Source organism: Alosa alosa, chromosome 11 (assembly GCF_017589495.1).
Source record: "Alosa alosa isolate M-15738 ecotype Scorff River chromosome 11, AALO_Geno_1.1, whole genome shotgun sequence".
Lineage (NCBI taxonomy): Eukaryota > Metazoa > Chordata > Actinopteri > Clupeiformes > Clupeidae > Alosa > Alosa alosa.
Window position 1 is genome coordinate 10,297,335 of NC_063199.1, and position 22,996 is coordinate 10,320,330.

The 22,996-nt window shown below is 42.4% G+C and overlaps 1 protein-coding gene across 1 annotated transcript; it reads right to left on the reverse strand.

The window, feature by feature from the left end:
* Positions 1 to 5,152: 5,152 nt before the first annotated feature.
* On the reverse strand, positions 5,153 to 22,996 carry ptdss2 (phosphatidylserine synthase 2). Its single transcript, XM_048257039.1, has 12 exons — positions 22,355 to 22,996; positions 21,690 to 21,964; positions 19,520 to 19,621; positions 14,401 to 14,483; positions 11,077 to 11,144; positions 9,801 to 9,935; positions 8,330 to 8,380; positions 7,996 to 8,109; positions 7,284 to 7,402; positions 5,970 to 6,084; positions 5,703 to 5,848; positions 5,153 to 5,342 (listed from the first exon to the last, which is right to left on the reverse strand). Exons 2-12 carry the CDS (start codon positions 21,932 to 21,934, stop codon positions 5,153 to 5,155), a joined length of 1,368 nt encoding a protein of 455 aa, XP_048112996.1. The 5' UTR covers positions 21,935 to 21,964; positions 22,355 to 22,996.

Genomic DNA, 22,996 nt, shown 5'->3' on the forward strand with positions numbered 1-22,996 from the left:
GTGACGTCATGTAACGGGGCAACCTTTCCCTGCTCTCACTTTGCATGTCAGTGTAAAGCGTTGTTTATTTTTTAATATATATTATGAAATCAACTGTTAACAAGCGATAAGTCCTCTTTTTGTGCATAAGTAGCCTAGGCAGTTTTAGCCTAGGCTACAACAGCCCATGTTTTTTTACGATTATAATGGCCCCTGTCATCATGTGCCCACCTTATCAATCACAGCAGCATAGTGTCACATTTGACCCTTAATTTGTTTATCAGTCACAGCATAGGGTCACATTTGACCCGATGACAATTCTTGCTTTGGCTCACTCAGTCTGAATAAACGAATGACGAAAAGTACAAATCAAATTAATTTCTCAAATGTGTCTGTCACTTTTATAAACATTATGAAATGGTATGTGGTCCGTGTCATTATTAATGATATCCAACATTGGTATCCAATATAACAACAGTTCATATACCGTTCGAATGAGATCAAGGTTTAGAGGTCTACTGACACAAAATAGGGATAGGCCTACACTGCCCTCGCGTGGACTCTCAATGAACTTACACTTGTACTCGATTCCAGCCTGTAGGCTATATCCTCAGCATGCAAGCTTATTGCTACAACATGAGAGCACTTTATTTCAAAACTGTTTTTTAAAATGTTTTTTTCATATTAGGAAATAATAAGTGAAGGTACAGATATTCTAAAAGTTACAACAACAACAACAACAACAAAATACCACTAATGCCGAGGCCATTTTCTCATCAATCGTCAAATGGTTTGCTCCAGAGCCAAGACAGATAAGATATTTCAAAGGTATTTTAAAGACATAGGCCATTTCCCAGAAGGACCCCTTCTTTTTATTGAACAAAAAAAGCATCAACTTAAAATACAATTGGATTGTTCCCATGCTATGTTATAGCCACACATTGTACTGGATACTAAAAACAAATTTTCGGCATTAGAACAAAATTTGGGATTGTTGACAATAAATTGGCATTTGAATAACATGTAGCTCTCTTCTGCAAAACATCAAGATCTGCTTTTGTACATTCACAATAATTATAATGGCATCGAGTGTTGACTAGACCACATGAAGAGGCCATTTTGGACAATCTGCACAATATCTCTACATGCCAGGGCAATGGTTCCCTGGAACCACATTTTACTCGGAAGCAGGTGGAAACATTCATACAAAACCATTTACGAACAGCAAACCAGTACAATGGACCCAGCTCTCCGACTCCATGTTATCAGTGAGATATACACAAGTTCCCTTAAACATCAGCATTTGTGATGCCTTTTATTTTTTGGTGTGGTTGGAACACACATCCTATAAAGTCACATCATAAGTGACTTGATGCACAGCTGCAATTACTACACATACACTGGAAAATAACTATTTTGGTTACTGCTTTTGTCTCTTTTTTTCCTTACAGGTGTGTGCATTCAAACATTAATGCCAACCACTAATATGGCATACAGACAGCATTTACAATGGCCAATGGCTTGTGATTTCCGAAGACTTCCTGGTTTGGTGATCTTAAAAAGACAACAGACAGGAACAGTAACATATGAGCAGTGATGTCTAAACGTATGGCTTCAGCATACAAATCCAGATCTTTGGGTGGTGATGGGGATGAGGGTGAGGGGCTTACAGCACTCTCTTTTGAAAAAGATACCCCCATGATCAGACCCATGTAACTGTACATGTAACCCGATAACTGTACATTATGTGAGGGTTTGCCTTCCAACTCTTTATAGGAACAATTCAAGTCTCAAGTTAGCGTGATTGTCCCATCTAGTGGTACTGGTAGGGGTTTACTGATAACAGTGACGAGAATTTAAAGAACTATGCAGACAACTGCAGGACTATGTCAGTTTTGTAATACCATCCTAAATTCAGTGATTTTGCATTAGAAATGGATGAAAAAAGAAATTACTAAAACAACACTATACATATCTATATCATGAAATACTAACTATGCAGTATATTTCAGATTACATTAAAGTTATTCTGCTTTCTGCTGCAGGAGGCAATGAGTGTGAAGAACATGTTGCTAAGTAGTGCTGGCACCCATGGGCATTGTGGGATAGTGAGGCTTTGACGGCAACCTTCTCCATCAACAGACACAGAGGAACGAAACCAGTGTCAATCTCTCATTTAAGTTAAGACATTAACGACCCATTGAGACAATGGGACGTCTTCCAGACTCTTTTTTCACCTTTTAGTAAAACATTGATGTTTGTTATTTAAGACAATAACTAACAAGCAAACCCAATTTAGTTCTGACTCCAAACATGTCTTAGAGACCTTCATTGTATGTTAAGGAAAGGCATTGCCATTCTTAGAAACTAAGCCCGACAGAACTATCCCATGATCTCCATTGGGAACAAAAACCATGGTAGTGAACCTTCATTATTGCATAGCAGCAGAAAGTCCCTCTATTAAACCCTAATGACATGTAAGTGCAATGGAAAAAGAAAACATACACTACCGGTCAAACGTTTGGGGTCAGTTAGAAATCTCCATTCCACTCCATTATAGACAGAATATCACTCCATATTTGCACATTATGTAATCTGAAAATTGCTGCCCTGATTTAAAAAAAAAAAAAAAAAAAAAAAAAACAATATAATCTATAATGGAATGGAAATTTCTAAGTGACCCCAAACTTTTGACCGGTAGTGTACATCAGAGCTTCCATCAAAGTTGCGCACCACACATCTCTTAAGGCAAAGAGAAGGGAGGGAAACATCTTCATCCAAAGACCACTCGTCCACTCACGGGGCTTACAATGGCCACTTCTCACAGAGTCTAAAAATATATTAGATTATGTGATGCATTGCAGTCAGCCTCATTGAATTTGAGTGTGGATTAGAGATTTGGTTCACTCACTCAAATGCTAGTCAGATGTGCGTGACATACATATGGCTTACGACTACATCTGCATTGGCAAGGATACGGCAATTAGTCTTGCTAGCCGAGAAATGCTAGTGAGAAATGGCCATTGTTTGCATGTATCAAGCTTTATATGCCGTTACTCCAGTTAACCCCCAAACATACACTCACTGTATCATTTCAAGTCAGCTTTCACAAATACATACACACGCACGCACAGTTAACCCCCAAACATACACTCACTGTATCATTTCAAGTCAGCTTTCACAAATACATACACACACACACACACACACACACACACACAGACTAACCTCACACTGTATTTTTCCCAATCTTTGAAAAATTAAGAGGTAATGATTTCTTGCGTGTTCACATATCCACAATAATTGACACCTGGCTATGTTCCCTATGAATCCACCTCACCACATCCCCGCTTCATTAAAACCAAAACCTCACCTCCCCCCACCATAACTCTGGGTTGGTTAACTTCTGTAAATAGTGTTAACAGTGACAAGCCAACATTGGAATGACTGTTTTGGTGTAACACACACACACACACACACAACACACACACACACACACAGCAGCCCACCTACAGGATGGACAGGATGATGTTAGTGGGGCTTCTGAATGTGGGAATGGCAGCAGCAGCAGCAGCAGCAGCAGCAGCAGCAGTGCAGAAGCTTGAGTGCTTCTGCCCTCCATCCATCTGTCCCCATTTCATCCACCCTTCCACCCCTTCACCCACCAGTCCCTCCATCCTTCTGTCCCCATTTCATCCACCTTCCACCCCTTCACCCACCAGTCCCTCCATCCTTCCCAGACACAGTGCAGTGCGGGGTAGTGTGATCCCTTGCCGGGGCCCCCTCAGGACTTCCTCTGCCTCACTGCCTCTGTGCTGCCGTTGAGTTTGCTGCGTCCAGACGTGGTTGCTGGGCTACCGTTACCGTTGTTACTGTTTCCAAGGTGTCGTTCCCGTTCCCCTGTGCCTTCCTGTTTGCGGTCTCCTTGGCGAGGGTCTCCCTCTAATATGGGAACACACACACACACACCACATGTCTCTAATATGGGAACACACACACACACACACACACACACACACACACACACACAAATCAGAGGGGTAGATCATAGCCACAGTCACAGACAAAGCATAAAACGAGACGAAATTGAACGCAGCATAAAACGAGATGAAATTGAGTGAGCAAGTCAGTTTGCACCTGAAAAAAGACAGGGAAGTTAAAGAATCAAGAAAATGCTAGGGTGCTTACTAGTGCTTTGTTGCTTTAGTACCAGCAGATCAATCAGTGGTTAAGTTATGGCCCATACACAGAGTGTGTGTGAATGTGCCCTGTGAGTTAAAGAGGCTGTGTCAAGGGCAGTCAGACAAACACACCACAATGGCAGACATGAAAGCGTAAAAGTGGGAGGAGGGAGTGAAGGGATGTCAGTTATTCACTCTTCAGCATAGTGACTTGTGATTTACTGTGAATAGTGTGAATTGTGTATTTCTGCAAGTGTGGTCACATGTCAGGGTTCAAACTTGGTGCCGAGGGGGATGAAAGCCCTGTTAAAATTAGACCAAAACATAAACAGGAAAGAGCCGATGGGAAAAGGTCAGAGAGCATGCAGGATGATTTCTTTGGCCTGAGGAGACAGAGTGAGAAAAGACAAGCGAGCGCCACCGCAGCAGGGGGAGCCACACAGCCTCCCCACACCTACCTCACTGCACATGGACATTGCCGCTGAGCGCAGGAAGGAAGGAAGGACGGACAGAGGAAGGGAGGGAGAGAGGAAGGGAGGGAGAGAGGGATGGAGGGAGGGAGGGGAGGGGTGGATACAGGAGAAGAAAACAGACCACAAGCTTTAACATGCAGGGCTGGCACTCCCTCGGTCACAGAGGACGAGAGTGGAAAAAGACAAACCGCACCAAAAGAGGAACCCAAAAGTCCCAGCAACAGGGATGAATCAAGCACATCTACTGAAACGAAATTTTAAAAGGCTCAATTCTTAAAGCGTACACCCTGGAGGTAGCCTGTGCATGGGTGGTATGTAAGCTGAAGGATTCTGTTCAAATCACACAGGGAGCATTGCAATGGCCTCAATCTGGGTGGGCCACCAGTGTATAATTAGACAAATGAATCTTAATCTGCCTTATTAGAACACTTGCTGCTACAGACAAAGACAAACTGAAAGAGAAGGTGGAGGGCAGCTATGGCTGATTGCCAAAGCCCAGAACAGAAAGGGGGGGGGGGCTTACCGGATAAAGAAGCGCCACAGTGTCCAGGTGAAGATGATGACAATCCCCAGAATCCAACACTGCGTGACGATGAAGGGGATGGGAAGTGTGATGGTGTGGAGGTCGTACTTCACCACAATGAGGAACTCAGTGACAGTGATGGCCGCCACCAGCCATGCCTGCTGGCCCAGCTTTTTATGGAACTTCCTGAGAGGATAAAGGAGAACTGAGAACACTCCATAATGCTCAAGCCCAACGAATCGTTTTAACACACTTTTTATGTTATGTGCAGGCAGAGAGAGAGAGAGAGAGAGAGAGAAGAGAGAGAGAGAGAGAGAGAGAGAGAGAGAGAGAGAGAGAGAGAGAGAGAGAGAGAGAGAGAGAGAGAGAGATGCTGTGCAGCCTTTCAGTGAGCCTTTCACAACAGAGCAATTATGGGACTGTTGTGTTGACCTGCTGAGGAGCGCTTAGCTCTACGGGAGCGTACCACAGACTGGAGACGGGCTAGTCACCTTTGTATTTCATTATATTACAAACACCAAGCATGTCCCCCAGCCCCACACTTACGGGTCATCCATGAAGTCGTAGATCTCCCTCATGGCCACCCCACCCACGTTGACGAAGAACACGAGGCGCAGCAACACCAGGTAGTGCTCCGGAGGCATCCACAGCACGAACTTCAGGTAGAAGGTGTTGAGCTCGGCCAGCAGGAACTACATAGACACACAAGGGAAAGGCAAAGAGTTATGCCGTACAACAACAACATGAGCGGGAAAGAGTTATTTGTAATCATGTGTTCAGTGTGTGTGTGTGTGTGTGTGTGTGTGTGTTTACCATGAAAATGATGCCAAGTACTGCTAGCCAGCGACGAAGGTTTGATGCAGGCTTCCACTCAAATTTTACCCAGCTGTAGGGTGTGAACTGAAAGGCTATACGCTTGATCTTCCCTCTGTGGAGAAACACACACTCACAGATAAGTACTGGTAATCAGATAAACAATTTCAACAATAGATGCTGTTTAGCAGTCAGTCATTTGACAGCGTAATGAAATCACTGCCAACTGACTCCTGACTCATAGCAAATCTGCATGTGAGGAAAAAAACATTCTTAAATCGAGGGCAGCTGCCATTTCAAAAGTCGCTGAAATGTGCCGCTCAGAATAGAACACTGGGAATGGGTGTGGGTGGGGGGTGAGCCGTGAAAGCAATCTGAAAAAAATCTGAAAAACCTCACTAAATCAGCACAGGCCTTTTCAGACAACTTCAGCCGGGATGCTTTTCACAACATCTCACAACAGTTTTAACAGTCACTATATAAGATTCCAGACATATCTAAATAATCAAATATGTTCCTTCCTATGTGAAAAGAATAGGGGTGTCACGATTCTCCAAATCCTCGATTCGATGTAATTTTCGATTTTAAAGTCACGATTCGATTTTTTATCTTTTTTTTAATATTACTATTAATGCATTCCTTATATGTTATTTACTCTTTTTGGCCTTCTCCTTTTCTGTTTCGGGGGGCTTTTATTTTGAAACCGCTTTTTATTTTGAAACCGTTCCAAACGCGAGGTTGTAATGTAAACAGAACTAACATTAGGCTAAAACAGAGATGTGAACATAGTGAAATGAAACAACACAGAATGATAATTTGATTGTTTCAGCACACTCCGAAGAGACCCAAGGTTAGTGTTCATGGAATATGTTCTTATCAATGTGCATTTTAAGCCTTAAAGTAACTTTGGACTGTAACTAGATCACCTTTTTACTTGCTAAGTTGAGTAGCCTAGGCTAAGTTAGTTTTAATTGACGTGAATGAATGAATACTTCCACACCGGTGATTTCAAAGTAGCAAGAGGGGCTTTGATTTCAGTAGGTTGATGTGTATATTTTAACTGGCTGTAGCCTAAAATTAGAGGAGTGTTGACGCTGCAGTTCAGTGCGTCTTGGCATACATGCTGGATGTGACATTGGGGTTGTGGCTGCATCATCGATTCTATTTTTAAGTTTGAAGTTTGAGACTGAGATTGAGATGTAATTTTGACCGATTTCGATTTTTTTGACCTTTTTAACCGATTTCGATATAAAATCGAAATCATGACACCCTTAGAAAAGAAGCACTGGGGAAAGCTGGGGAGGAGATTCTTACTTGTATGTGGGGATGTTCCACAGTCCCTGCCACTGGTATGGCTTCATAGAGAGCCAGCCCAGCGTTTTCATCCCACAGTAGATTCCCAGGCCATTGCACACCAACACATCCATTATCCACTACAGATAACGACAAGGATGGAAAACAAGTATGAGGAAGGTAGAAGACCACAGACAGAGAGAATATGCTATTCTAATTGGAGAGAAGATGTCTTGTTTTTAAAACCAACTCGCTTTGCTGCCCCCTCAAGTTCCCTGAGTGGAGTTTTCTGTTTCCTTCAGCTTTCATTCAAATCCTCTTTCTTCAGCTTTGAGTTCTTATGTCTACTCTGTTTGTGTTGTGAGGAGCCTTCAAAGGCTTTGCACTGCCTTGGAGGAAGCACCAAAGTGAGAAATCAACAGTAACATAATCTCAACACTGAGCTGCGATGCTGGGAATTAAAGAGTTTTGTGTTTCATGTTGAAGTGAGCAGTTGAACTAGTGTTGAGCTTAGTCAATTTACAGCCTAAGAGATGCGTGTGTGTGTGTGTCTATATATGATGTTGTTCTGACAGTCACTCCAGGAATAAGACCATGCCAGCCAAATTCCCAAATTTACCCTTGGCTCGAGAATGGAGATTTAAGTTTAAGCTGAAAAACAAATTCCCTCATACTCCCACCACTATGGACGGTATGAATACATCCTTCTGGTACATTTTCACATACTACTTACATGATCCCACCAGCATTCAGAGAAGTTGGGCAGCTGATGCTCCAAGCTGTACTCCAGGAACTCAAACATGACACTGATGATCATGCACATCCACCAGTCTCGGATCATCAGGGTCTGCATAAACAACATACAGTCACATGCACTGCCAAAAGAGTGTGTTCTTTCTTAAACTAACTTTTCCAGTAAATATGGCTGAGGTGACATTTATTTTATGACAACCTCATTAATCGCATCACGGCCTTCTTCAGGCTATCTAAAAGATATGATGCCAGGGATTGCACGGAAACGAAATAAGGATAAGAGTTCATTGGGAGTGGGGTAGAGTCTCGCCTACCTTAATGTACCAGCCAAGGAAATGTGCCGGAACGAAGCCATCCATCTTGTCCTGTTAGGAAGGAGCGCACGTAAAGAGTTTGAGCCAGCAGGTCTGCATGCCAGCAGAGGACCGCACTGTCCCCCCCATTAGAGTAACTCAATACAAGCCAGTGTCACAGAAGACCAAGGACAAAATCTACACCAGGCTTTCTAAAGACCAGGTAATAGGAAAAGCAGTTGACTTATCCAGTATAAACAAGCTGGGGCCATATTGTAAAAACGAATCCCAAAACTTGTAGAGGTGTCGGATTATATAAATAAATAACAATGACCACCTGTCTTGTTTGGGTAACTTGGGGGCTTTAAAGGATGTGTTTTTAGAGAAGAATGGGAGAGTGGTGTGGTAGGGAGTGCTGCCATGTTTGTGCTGTGACGCTTTGCTAACTAGAGCAGTTCACAGACAGCACGTACACAAACAAGGAGGGAGGGGGAGAGAGAGAGAGAGAGAGAGAGAGAGAGAGAGAGAGAGAGAGAGAGAGAGAGAGAGAGAGAGAGAGAGAATGTGACCGGGAGGGAGAGAGAACGACATGTGCAGAGAACAAGAATGAGGGAACGAGTAGAGAAGAAAAAGAATATAGAAAACAACTGAAGGCGATTTGAAAGGGAAAAGAAAGATATTTGGACCGGAGCCTTGGCCTCCCACAGGGGATTCAACAAGGCTGACGCATCCCAGAGCCAGCAAGAGCTTAGAAAACTTCACCTCACCAACCCCACCCTCCCCAGACACAAAATCACCTCACAGACAGAGACGCAAGGGCAAAACGGAGCTTAAGAAAACAACAGCCATGAAGACTGAAGCAGATGGCATGACATACACAGCAGAGAGGGGGTGGGGGAGGATAGGGCAGGAGAGAGCGCTCTACATGCAGTCCGGTGAGAGTGCCGTGGAGGTGGGGAGACACGCTGGGGGGGGGGGGTGGCGGGGTGCAGGGGAGAGCGCTCTACACACAGTCCAGTGAGAGTCCAGTGAGAGACATGCCGGGGGTGGGGGGTGGGGGGAGACACACGCAGTCCAGGGGAGGCAGGTGGGGAGACATGCTAAACTTCATGCTCCCCAGAGCCTCATCAGGGCACAGGCACATGACATTAGGGATGGGAACAGAGGAACAGAGGTGATGAAAACGAAAAAAAAAAACAAGCCCAACACCTCTTCTTCTTCTTCTTCTTCTTCTTCTTCTTCCACCTCTACAAGACCTTTCACCTTCGGTGGTTTGATTGTTTTGATTGGTTAAGAATCAGCCACTCCATCAGCTTAGGGCTTTATTATTAACTGAGTGTGGTAATATTTAGAGGCCGTTGAGCCAGAGAGGGTTAAAGTGGAGCTAGTAATCAAGGATCTTTGGTTGAGCTGTTAGGTTCCTCATAAAGGATGAGCATGATATGCAAAGGCATGTATGGCCAAAGGTCACTGGACAAATGCACTACCTTACCCAGAGGTTGTGGAAGGGGTCGGTGGTGTTGTCCGGATCATAGACATGGCAGTTGCCGCCATAGTCCCTCTCCGGCAAAGGCACGCCCAGCTTGGGATCGATGTACTTCATGAACTGCCGTCCGTCGTGCACCGTCTAGCCAAAGAAACGCAAAGAGGATTTGCTCCAAAATAAAAAACCTTTGGTCTGGTTTACTCAGAGCAGCTGTGACTGCTGACTTACTCAACAACACATCTAGGGTGAGGACAAAATTAACTTTCTAACGCAACAGATGTCCACTTTCTCCCTGTCTCACATATACTTAACAGTGGCCACAAAAGACCTGTGTAGTATGCTTTGGTGATTGTCAAAATATTTGTTAAGCAGGAAAAACCCTGAAGGGTGGGTGAGGTGGTGTGTGTGTGTGTGTGGGGTTTATCACATGATGAACTATAAAGAGGAATTTATAGTTGGTTGTCTGGAGGAACAAAAGGGTCATTAACCGACTACTTTTCCCTCCCACAGATGGGGAATATCATCTTACAAAACCCCTGAGACGGCATCATTAGTGTCCTGGTTTGTAATTGTCATGTCTGTGGTAATTTAACATGATAGGGCTGCCTCTTAACAAGGAGCCATAGCATTCACGCCATGCACTCCAACAATGCTATTTAGCATAACAAGATAGTTGACTATTAATGCATCATGAATGGACATGTCACCTTCTGAATGGAACCATCTGTGTTCCATAAATTAATCGTTGACCTGTCATATGGTCATTTCAAATAAGATGTAACTGGCGGGGGTTTACAAGATCTGTTGAGGGTCCAGTTGCGAGGCCCTTTGTGGGAGAGGGGGGCCTCTTTTGCTTCACGGCGCCTGACAGAGGCCACAACACAAGGCTGACGAGGCTGTCCCCAGTCTGCAGTACACTCCCGTCGAGCACTCCTCAGCGGTTCAAAACAACAGCCCAGTGATTAATAATGCTGTGCAGCCTTTCAGCGGGCCTTTCACAATAAGCAGGCATTCATGAGATCGCTTTTGATTAGGGCCTCTGTGTTTGTGTGTGTGTGTGTGTGTGTGTGTGTGTGTGTGTGTGTGTGTGTTTTTTCATTACTTTGTGGGGTAAGTTTGATTACAAGGTGGTGAATGTTTTCAGAGGGAGGGAGCGAGCGTGAGTGTGTGTCAACCGAGAGCAAACTGCAGAGGAAACAGCCTGCTGAGAGAGAAGCAAAGTTTATGCTCTCTGTGTGTGTGTGTGCCAAGGTTGTGTGATTTATATCGTCATCTGGCTCACCTGAAAAAGGATAAAGATGAGGAAGAGTTCATAGACCACCGTGACGCACAGCCAGAACCGCCAGTAGGCTGCAGGGGAAACACATGAGCAGCAAAGATGAGGACTGCACACACACACACACACACACACACACACGAAGCCCCAAGACAGAGCCTCTCATTGTTTAACACACCCTAAAGGGCTCAGAGTAACCATGGTTACTCTCATGTAAATAAAATAAAAATAAAAATTGGACCACTGATCAACAGCATCAGGCAACAAATTACACCTCGACTGTGTTCCCAGAAACCTAAAGCAGCCAGGGGGAGTAAACTCAACTGTAATGAAAGCATCTTGGTCAAAGCATAAGAAGCCCAGAGGGACAGGTAGCCATTTAGCTTCATGGTCTGTAGACTTCAGAAGCAGCAGCTGTCCACCCTGCTTGAGTCTCACACCCAAACACAAGTCTTGCCCACTACATGTCTTCTTTGGTGGACCCTTTTCAAGACAATTCCACTTACCAATACTACTTTTCCAATACATGAGCACTAACCCAACTGCTCTGCTCTTTTTATCCATTCCCAGAGTTTGTCCATGATGACACTTTGTGGCAAATTACTGATGGATATCTGTGTGTAGAATTATCCATTCTGTGGCATAATAAGCACCTTCATGCAACACTGATCAGGCAGGTAGAGCTGGGAGAAACCACTCCCGAGGGAGGCAGCAAAGAGACGGACTGGCTTGGCCTGCTGAACCAGTCGAGTGACCGTTGCAACATCGTCAAGAGGCACCGGACTAAATAAGAAAACAACAGCCATCTCTGTCACCATAATGGGGCGGTGGGTGCTGGAATCCAAGGGTGTCGCAACACATCAAATTCCACTCATGCCGCTCCTGTGACGCGAGTTCCCAAAACAGGAAAAATTAAGCGAGTACAAAAACGAAGTTCCTCTCCATTCCTCTCCCCCCAACCCCATCCCTACCTCTCCACCTTCTCCTCCTCCGCCGACGCCCTAAGCCACTGCCTTAGGAGACATATGTGAATGCCCCAGTTTCTGCAGCCAAACACAATCCTGCTCCTGGAACTGATTCAGCTGAGGCTGCTTCACAAGAAACCACAACCTCTGTTCTCTCTCTGCTCTCTCTCTCTCTCTCTCTCTCTCTCTCTCTCTCTCTCTGTGTGTTCTCTCTATTATCTCTCTCTCTCTGTGTTCTCTCTCTTCCTTCTCTCTTTCTCTGCTCTCTCTCTCTCTGCTCTCTCTCTGTCTCTCTCTCTCTCTCTCTTCTCTCTGTGTTCTCTCTCTTCCTTACAACCCAAAACAGCAAAAATTTGGACGTTGTGTAAAATGCGAATAAAAGCAGAATGTAATAATCTGCAAATCTCTTAATCTCATATTTACTTGCAAAAAGGACACAGACGACATATCAAATGTTGAAAATGACAAATTTGACTATTTTATGGAAAATATATGTTAGTTTTGAATTTGATACTAGCAACATGTTTCAAAAAACGTTGGGATAGGGATAACAAAATGCTGAAAAAGGTTTGTAATGATAAAGAAAACACAAGGAGGAATGTTTCTCAACTAATTAGGGCAACTGGCAACATGATTGGGTATGAAAAAGCATCCCAGAGAGTCAGGATCTCTTAAAAGTAAAGACGTAGGGGTATTCATCACTCTGTGTAAACCTGTGTGCACAAATGATGAAACAATATCATTTTAATGCTTCTTAAGATTAAATTGTGAAGTATTTGGGGGTTCATCATCTACAGGACATAATATTATAAAACATTTAGAGAATCCAGAGAAATCTTTGCAAACAAGGGAAAGGGCTGAAAAACAAACTGGATGGCCGTGGTCTTTTGGACCTTAGATGGCACAGCATCAACACCAGACCTGTTTCCACACCGGTCATTGTATGGGCTCAGGACAACCTCCGATAAACATTGTCTATGTGCACAGTTTGATACTCAATTCAAAAATTGCAGCCAAAATTGTAACAGCCCAAATTGTATTGAGACACGATACAGAAAAATACCACCGTCTTATCTGGGCCTGAGCTTGTTTAAAATGGACTGAGGTAACATGAAAGAGGGTCCTGTGGTTAGACCATTCAAAATGTGCCATTCTTTTTGGAAATCATGGACTCCTCTGGGCTAAAGAGGAGAAGGCCTATCCAAGTATCCAACCTATCCAACTTGTTTTAGTGCTCAATTCCAAACCCAACATCTATAACAGTGTGGAGGAGCATTAGTGCCTACAGCATGGGCATCTTGCACATTTGGCAAAGCACAAGTATTATTAACTCCACACTAGTGGTAATGCAGAAGATGAGGCCCCAGAAAATGATGCTGTTTACAAAGAGCCACTCATGATTCTAATGAAGAATCTAATCAGAACGCAACGACAATTGCAGTCAAAATACAGAACTTTTACTGTGCACATTTCATGAACATCTTGTATAAAACCAATACAAAAGTATTACAAAAAAGTAGTGCAACTTGCAATAATTATACTTTTTTGAGTATTGTAATTATACTTTTTGGAAAATTATACAATTTAAAATAAAACTTCTCTGCTAATATGCTTACTCTGTCAAATAGGCCTATCAGAAACATGCCTTATTGTTATTGTGTGGTTTACATGACGTTAGTGGTAGGCTAACAACTTGATGTGGATGTCTTGTTAGCCTGCCATGAGCTTCGGTTCGGTTCGCTAGGCAAAACATTAACAAAAAAGTTTGTTTTGGTGCACTGATGACAGTCAGGATAATTTCTAACTAGCCAGCTAGTATTGTTCAGTTTATGTCTATAACATGTTTTACTTGCTACCTGGATAATTTCAGCGAATATTCTTAAGGTGAGATGAATGATAAGATCATTAAACTTCACTGTGTTCGGTGGGTTGCTAACTAATGACATCACCTACTAGCCAGCTAGTTACAGCTGTTGAACAATCTCAATAGAATTTTTGTGACGGTAAATCCCTTTCAATGCAGTATCCCTTAACTTTTTTCCTTAACTAAAGAAACAATTTAAGGTATTCTGTGCAACACCCTTAAATAAACCCCTTACCTAAGGAGAAATTAAGCCTTAAGGGTCATACTTCAGGGGAAAAACTTAGGGTGTTTTGTGTTTACCCTCACTATGCCTCGCAGTCGCACCATGCCTGCGTGTGAAAAAAGTCCGGCGCAGCGTTCCAAACGTTGTGTAATCACATACACCGATATGGCGGTATATTAAAAATTCATATCATAACGAAAATATACTCGGTTCACACCGGTATACGGTGTGAACCGTTATACCGCCCAGCACTATGCAGGAGTGATGATGGATCCTACCTGGGTGTGGTCTGGTGAAGGGTCCATCCTTGGCTTGGGTCACTCCAAAACAGAGGAACACCAGAATGCTGGCAATAATCCCCCTGGAGAGGAGACCAGAGAAAGCAATCAGACATATGTGCAATGAACACTGGGACAAACAATCTTTTGAGGAATAACATATTCTAGTAGAAGTAAAACCTAAATCTGATTCATGTTTAAATAGTTAAAGTCAAAGTCAGCTTTATTGTCAATTTCTTCACATGTTCCAGACATACAAAGAGATCGAAATTACGTTTCTCACTATCTCACGGTGAAGACAAGACATATTTTACCAATTTAAGTCCACAGACAAACATAACATTCAAGTAAACAAAAAAGTAAGTAAATAAGTGGGCACATATAATAATGAAAAATAAGAGCAGCAAAATTTGGTTGAAATTGTGCATAGACAATCAATGAAATACTAGTGCAAAGTCAGGCCAATAAAAGGCTTGGGTAGTTCTGTTTGAGCTAAGTAAGAAAGAAAGTGGCATAGTGGTGCAAGTTATGTGAGAGCAGCAGAAGTGTTGTGTTTTCAGGACAACAACAACAAGTTGTAAAGTGTACAAGTGTGCAAGTGTGCAAGTGGAGTAGTGCAGGCGGCCATTGTGGGTCCAATGTCCAGGATGTTATGTAGCTGAGGGTGGAGGGGGGAGAGGAGGGAGAGAGTTCAGCATCCTTACAGCTTGGTGTATGAAGCTGTTGGTGAGTCTGGTAGTGCGGGAGCGCAGGCTTCTGTACCTCTTCCCAGAGGGCAGTAGATCAAACAGATTGTGAGCGGGGTGACTTGCATCACTCACAATTAAGTAGTCACTTAAAAGGTGCTCTTAGCGATGCCACGCGTTTTTTAGGCTAAAACATTTTATGTCACTTACTGCAAACATCACCTAACCAACTGCTAGCTGTCTGTGTCCTGAGTACACTGTAAAAAAGCGCAATCTCTGTGGACAGCCCAGGCTTCAAAAACGGCAACAAAAACAACCTGGGCAAACCTAGCCCATAAAAACAAATTCTTCCAGCAAATCACAGACGAGATGCGCGTTTAGGAGAGTTTCAATTGCACAGGAGCAGCACGGGAGGGAGGGGGAGGAAGTAGCCAGAAAAAGTCAACAGAAGTGACGTTACCCAGAATCGCTGAGAGCACCTTTAAGCAGGTGGGGGTGTAATAGGGTTAATATCATTTTTGTTTGTTCTTATGGGAAATGTCAACCATATGCTTGAACTTACAGCTGTGTTCATAACTAGGGATGCATCAATACCGATATTGGGCCGATACTGTGCTCATATACTTATATTATATACTAATATTATTTATTATATTAGGGCTGTCAAAATAACTGATTCATTTCGATTAATTAATTTGAGAAAAAATAACTGATTAAAAACATTTGTGCAGATTAATCGATTCCGTATGACCTTTGCCCCCGAGCTGTTCTAGTCAGTAAAAATTAGACTGTAAAATGAAGGAGAGAGAAGAAAACGTGCTGCCTGGATCATTGATTGGAACATTTACTTTTAAAAAACGGCCTGAGGGTGTTGATAAAAATAAAAAAAAGTGTTGAAAATAAAGTCCTCTGCAATGTCTGCAGCAAGGAATTTGCATATCACCGGAGTTCATCAACTCTATAGTCGCACATCAATGCAAAGAAATAAGTGTTGATATTGAGGGTGACACAGAGTGTTAATTTATTTTCATAGTGTCCCCTAGGTTATATCTGTGGCCTGAAATGCCTTGTATGTGAAAAAAAACTTCTTCCCGAAGCACTTTATTTTGAATTTATTTCCTCAGTATATTAGGTCATATCATAGATTATTATGGCAATTATTTGAACAGTGAAAATAATAATAAAAGAGTTTTTGAACTTTAATGTCACTAATGCTGATTATTCAATGATTCATTTGAATTTAAGTATTTAAAATACTTTCACAGCAAAAATTATATATGGGATTAATTTAGATTAATTAATCACAGAGTATGTAATTAATTAGATTAATTGTTTTAATCGATTGAGCCCTAATACTAATATTTTCACTGTTTTCCCTAAAAAAACCCTTAAGAAACTGCCACTACCCTTAAGAAACTGCCACTATGCTTTTATGTGCTGTTGCTATGCTTATTTTGATCTCTTACCACGGACTTCAAAAACATAAAACTAGCAAGATTTATGGATCTGTGTTGAATCTTTGCAGCCTAAAACCCTTGCAAAAATGGTTCTTAATTGAAACTATAGCTCACCTACTCTATGCAAGTGACATACAATTTGTTAGAGTGTATGTACTTATGCATAGCTACTAGCTAGTGTGTTACTTTGTGTAGCATTTTGTTCTGTTGCATTCTGCATTTTTCCCAACTGAGAAATCTTTTTTCTTTCTCACTGTATGTTATTCTATGCATTTTTGTTCCTTTTTACAAAGGTTAAACTGACCATTTTTGTAGCCCTATTTAATTTGAGTGACTAGGGGGAGATAACTAGGCCTTGTATTTCAACTAATTTTCATCTCACTGAGATCCTAGTCCGGCCTCATTAAATTGAAATTGGCAGACACATTTAAACATTGACCCAATGTGGTTTATTATGAGTTTGCTAAGGTTCAATAAGTTTCTGATCAACTGCATGGTTGTGAGACAACAGCAGACAATGCATTATGATGCTAGGAATGGAAATTTAGGCCAGTTAGAGAAACTGCAGCTTTATTCAATGTTTAGTGCCAGGAGGCCTGTTTTATAAAAAGTTTTCATGATCACTGAGTTTTACCTTTAATGGTACATATTTTATAAATCCCCAGTTCATCCAGAGGCCGTTCTCTCTAGTTTACCCTTAGTAATATGCTGATAGACAAAGGCCAATGTTTATCTCCAGCTTTTTCCATTGAATCAGATTAGTTCATCCAGTTAGTTCTGCATCTTTTATCTGCTATAAGCTTAACGGCATCTAATCTAATCTAATTCAATGAGCTGGAGCTAAAAGTGAAAAGGAAAAGGTAAAACTCAATTGTTTAACTCAAGGGGAGGTGGAAAATGAGTGTAATTCCCCAAATGGTGGAATATCCCTTTAAGTGTCCTTGAGTTGAGGGGTGAGCAGGGGTTATATTGTAACATGCAAGAGGTGTATGTGTTTTTGTCTATGAGGGAGGGAGAGAGAGTATTGTCAGGAACAGAGAAATAAAGAGACAGACAAAGAGAGAGAGAGAGAAGGACAGAATGAGAGAGAGAGAGCAGTAACAGGAAACAGAGCTGAGGGATTAGATCAGGTGAGGTCATAGGCAGCATAGGAACGAGCCTGGCTGTGGGCTTGGTAATCCTGAGCCTGGGTTACGCTGACCAAAGCAAATCCTGTTAGTGGAGATGGAGCGCAGCCCGAACAACCCCCCCTCACACTTCCACCCACCTACACCTCCACCTACGCCGCCTCCTCCACCATCCACATGGCTATTTCTGGCCGGGGCTACACCCACGCACACTTCCTCTGGCCAGGAGGCCCTTGCTGGCACTGCACTATACAGTGTGGATTTGAAAGGCTCACATGCCCACCAGCACACCAGAGGAAAGGAGAGGATGGGTTTCAGGAACCACCAAATGAACAAAACCATCCTCAGAACTGTCCATCTGTCTACATATCCCCCTACACAAGCCTCGCTAGGCACCCTGGAAAACGCATGAGTGTGTATGTGTGCTCACATGTGGGAGCTTTGCATAATGTTATCATAATTATGACATATAAGGGCTCTATGAATTCCACAGTTCTTAACACAGAATGAATTTGACATGTGCTAATAAGATGACAGGAGAGGAGATAAATTCATTCAGTAGCAACATTTTTGCGACCACTAATCACCATGTTAGAACTTCATATAGATAATGCAATTCATGATTGACAGTAGACTTCTGAAAAAATCTAGTGGCAGTCCTGTCCTGCATTTCCCTGGTCATCTGGTACCAGTGCAGGGTAGACATTTCTACATGCAGGACTACACTCAATCAGAATATCTTTGTTTATCATAAAACTTTTATTATAACACACATTATGTGGAAATAGGCAAAAAACACTATACACAAGGTCAATACAACTTGTACAACAATAAGTAGGCTTGGCCATTTCTAGAGGCAGAACTAGCCTACAATTAAAGGTTTTCTGTTCCATTCCATAAGGGAAATATGTCAAAAACCCTACCTGTTTGTTTTAAATGGCAAAGGCAAAAGGAAGGGCAAGGCCTAGGTACATGGGTAAAAAATCAGATGGAATTGGGCCTAAAACTTACCCTGGAAATCCAGAGTTCTCGCAAGAGCACAATGGAATTGTCTCTGCGAGACAATGAGCAATTGATGCACGTTACTTTTACCCCTTGCATTACTTACTCCAGGCTACCTAAAACTGGCCACTGGCCCACAACTAGTCTGTATTTGGGGTTATACTAGCATTTCTATCCTAGACTTCCTACCCTCCCCAACAAGATATGTTTGTAAAAAGCACAATAGCCCCACCCTATTATTTAGTCACCGATAGCCAAAACTCTTTATTGACTATTAATCGTTAACCAACATGAAAATGTAGGCCTATTTAGAATGGATACGTGACAGTGACATAAACTAAAAGAAATATATTTAAAAAGCTTTAGAAATTAGAAGTGATATATTTTTTCAAGTGCAAACAATTCACAACCCATGTAAATACTGAGCAAGAAGTTGACAGACATCTTGCTTGCGCGATCAACAAAACAGATTAAAAATTAAACAAACATTTAATCCTCCAGCACAAATGCGCTTAAATGGCAGGTCTGGAAGCCTATATTCTGTATTACATGGAAAATATTGTTAAACTCCCTATTGCCTATTAACAGCAAGTAGCCTAGGCAGACACACTTTCTAATGTATAAGAATGTTAGAGTGATGCAACGAAAAAACAGTTCCGCTGTCGGGTATGTTGAATACAAACCTGTAAGTAGCCTTCCTTTTTTGACTGGACAGAAGATTAATATTAATGAAATTGACAAAGTCAAAGGCAGCCCTTGCCCCCCACCCCCCCCAAGTGTCAAGGACAGGGTCTGGTTTGCACCATCACACTGTGGGGACGCGGAAAACGACCCTGTGAAATCTGACCTTTTGGTGTTGTACGCCGTGTCCTGTGGTGTCTCCTCCAGCAGTGTGACGTACACAAGGGCACAGGTGAGGATGAACAGCACCGTGACTGTGTGTGCTCTCCTACAGAGTAAGGAGAAGAGAGGGAGAGAGAGAGAGAGAGAGAGAGAGGAGAGAGAGAGAGAGAGAGATGGAAAGGGAGAGAGATCACAGGCAGAGAATCAGGTGATGTGGCATATAAACCTTTCCACTTCATTTGATTAAGTGCAACAGTCCTGCCCTTCAACACACTCACATCATACAGGCTTAATTTCCTCTACCTCTGCAGTGGATATCAGCTTTTGTTTACACTAAAGCTCTTTTTCCAAACATTCACATTGGAAAAAATAAACACATTTCTCCTTCTATCTTCACCCACCAAGACAAACCTTCTTATTATTATCACTTTGGACAAAAGTGCTTCTTTAATGCACATGCAGGATAAAACACTGAAACACTAATATTTAGAAGCCTAAAACTATAGATTGTCTGGTAATGGTGGGTAAGATTCTTACTTTCTAAATTAGAACTGGCTTCAGCAACACAAGTTATGTCATTGATATAACCTCAGGTAGCCTAGCTCAAACTTCATAGACACACAAGAAATGCTAGGCTCAGATACACTCAGGCATACCTGTATAATTAAGGCATTCAAAGCTTCTACTTCTATGTCTACAGCTTTTGAAGGACAACTGCTATCATAGGATGTACCACAAAAAGCAAGGCTATGCAAACAGCCATATCTCTAATTTGCTCTGTTTTCAGGCCCAGAGTGGTATATCATTAAGGCACTTCAGGGTTATTCTGCCCTATCATTCAGGGTCATCTCTACCTCACCAGTCCTTATTCACACATGCTGATAGCTAGGACCTACCCTGAAACTAATTTGTATATAAGCCCATACAGTCTAAGGACAACAACTGCATCAGTTAGCAAATCAATGATGGTTTATCAAAGAGGACACAGGCACGAGAGAGACTAGTCAAAATAGCGGTGGAGAAATATGAAGTCTGAAGTTTAACTAGATTTGAATGATCCTGAGCAGATTCATTTGACCCTATATTATCTAATTTTACTCCTTGGTGAGATTATAAGTATCCATATTAATGAAGCATGCAAGCACTTATTCACGCTGATAAATGAAGGTATGTTTTACAATGCAATCTTTGGAGGGCTAACCGATGACACTAGCAGTACCAGTCACCTGGGAACCTGTTCATCTGGTGAGAATTATCACTGCACCCGTTGCCTGACAGCAAAAACAGCAACAGGAGCAGCCTGACTAACCTGACCAGGCAGCCACACCTACACTAGGCCAGTATGCAAGTGTTGAGAGGGGCTCTTAACTGTCCATGTCTCTGTAGAATAGAGGTATATTTAGCTTCTCCGGTATCTGAGACCCAGAAATTAACAGACAGAGCTTATCATGCCCAACATGACTGGTCCAATGCAAATATGAGAGGTAGACTACTAAACTCTAGCTAAGTCTGCTGTTAGACTACAAGACTCAATTGCATTTGGTGTGCTATGTGCTATTCCTCACCAGTTAACAACACCATAAAAATATCAAAGGGATCAAAAATAATGATGTTTATTCAAGGACACTGATATTTTCCATTCAAACTCATGAACAAATCTTGTAGGAAAACATTGTGTCATGTGTCTAGCCTAACACACAGAATACAGCTGCCTGTGTGAAATTGTTCTTGTCTGTCAAGGAGACAGAGACATTCCTAGTGCATAAAGCCCAAATCCAACAAACTACAGTAGACCAAGACTTCAATCACAGCCACCTGCTACCTGCAGTGCCTCCACAAGAAACACTAGGGAGATTGAGAGGGCATAGAGTAAATTAGAGTTGTATGCTATGGAGATAATAAGCAAATGCCCACATAATCAACAGCATCAGACCTCTGTAAAGCCTATAACTGTTCAATAACCTATAACGATAACAAATGAATAAGATCAATACCGTCCATAATCAACTTGTTTACTTATCAACGTTCAAAGGTGAGAGAAGCATTATCTTATCATAAGCTACCTGATGTAAACATAGATGGATAGATAGATAGATAGAAATACTTTATTGATCCCCAAGGGGAAATTTAAGAATTCAACCTATGCTTGCAAGAGCCACATCTTCACATCTTACCAGAAAAATGTGTTGGTCCCGTCGTCGAATACTTCACTCTCGGTTGTCCGCCGCGACAGGTTTTCCTTAGACGTCTGTTTACCAGATTTAGACTTGCTGGCTGGCACTGGGGTATGTGATGCGTCGTGAGAACCGGAGGACGGTGACGGATCAAGTGACCCGTTGTTGACCTGGTCCTCCGGTGTTGCAGCAGGTCTTCCGGCCACAAAGGCCATGGCACCTCTTTTCGACTCAGGTTTCGCCATCCCCACTTAGCTGACACGTTCTCTGATAAGCTACCAACATCCAAACTTTATTCTGTTAGTGTTTTGGATGTGTCTCGTTCATTAAAACTGATCTAACGGGTTGAACGTTAAGTAGAACATATTTCACATTAGGACACATAGACTATGGCATGACCTTGTAGAAACGGCACGAACGCTTATTATTGACATGTTTTGTGAGACCACGTATATTAGCCTAGCCTGGATAAATATATCTGGCTACAAGAGCGTGACGATAAAAATACGTTAACATTGGATTTACAATAGAATTCACTCGCAGTATCAGTGAGCTGACTATCCATCATACAGTGTCAAAAATCAGTGTTAGGTACAAGTTGTTATTAAGCAGTCTATTTGGAATTCAGGGTAAACGGACTATGAGAAACATTACGACCAACTCACCTCTTCACACAAATCCTACAGACGCAAATGTCCACTGAATGTTACAAATGATTCCAGTCATCAATCCAGTGTCTTGTCCTGTGGTACTTGTAAACTGAGATACCTCGGCTACCTTCCCCGCTTAGATCGCGCCGTGGCAGCCTTCCTTACAAAACCTCCTTCGACTTTCGTTAAGCCAACAACAATTCGTAAAGGTTGCAACACAGAGGTGTGTGGCATTGACTTGATAGGTCACTTTCTAGCTAGCTTACAGACCACATATCTTTGCGATTTCTATGACAAGCATTCCAATATTTTAATAACTTTCGTTAGCGGGTTGGCTACTTAAGTCACTGACATACAATGTAACTAGCTAACTTACATTACAACCATCCTAGAGCGAGTTAGCTAGCACAGGATAGTTCAACATGCTAACGACAGAGAACGCATGCGACTGGCATGGCCCCACGATTACTTTGTCCACTTCAGTAATAATCCGTTTCGACTTTTGGGAAATCATTAACAATGTAGCCCGGTGCCCAGCAGAAAACTGCAGCACCACAAGTCTGGCTCACGTTGGAACGTTTGAGTTGCAGCTCTGGGCTACAGATTGTACATGTGAGAGACACATTGTACAGTTGCCAGGCTGATAATTTGCTGTCA

What these genes read in the sequence shown, in the direction of transcription:
- ptdss2 (XM_048257039.1), bottom strand. Translation starts at nt 21,934, where the DNA reads ATGGCGAAACCTGAGTCGAAAAGAGGTGCCATGGCCTTTGTGGCCGGA. An exon ending in CTTCACCAGACCACACCCAG is followed by an intron (nt 11,145 to 14,400) that starts GTAGGATCCATC and finishes TTTCCCCTGCAG; the next exon opens with CCTACTGGCGGTTCTGGCTG. An exon ending in TGGAACATCCCCACATACAA is followed by an intron (nt 6,085 to 7,283) that starts GTAAGAATCTCC and finishes GTTTCTCCACAG; the next exon opens with AGGGAAGATCAAGCGTATAG.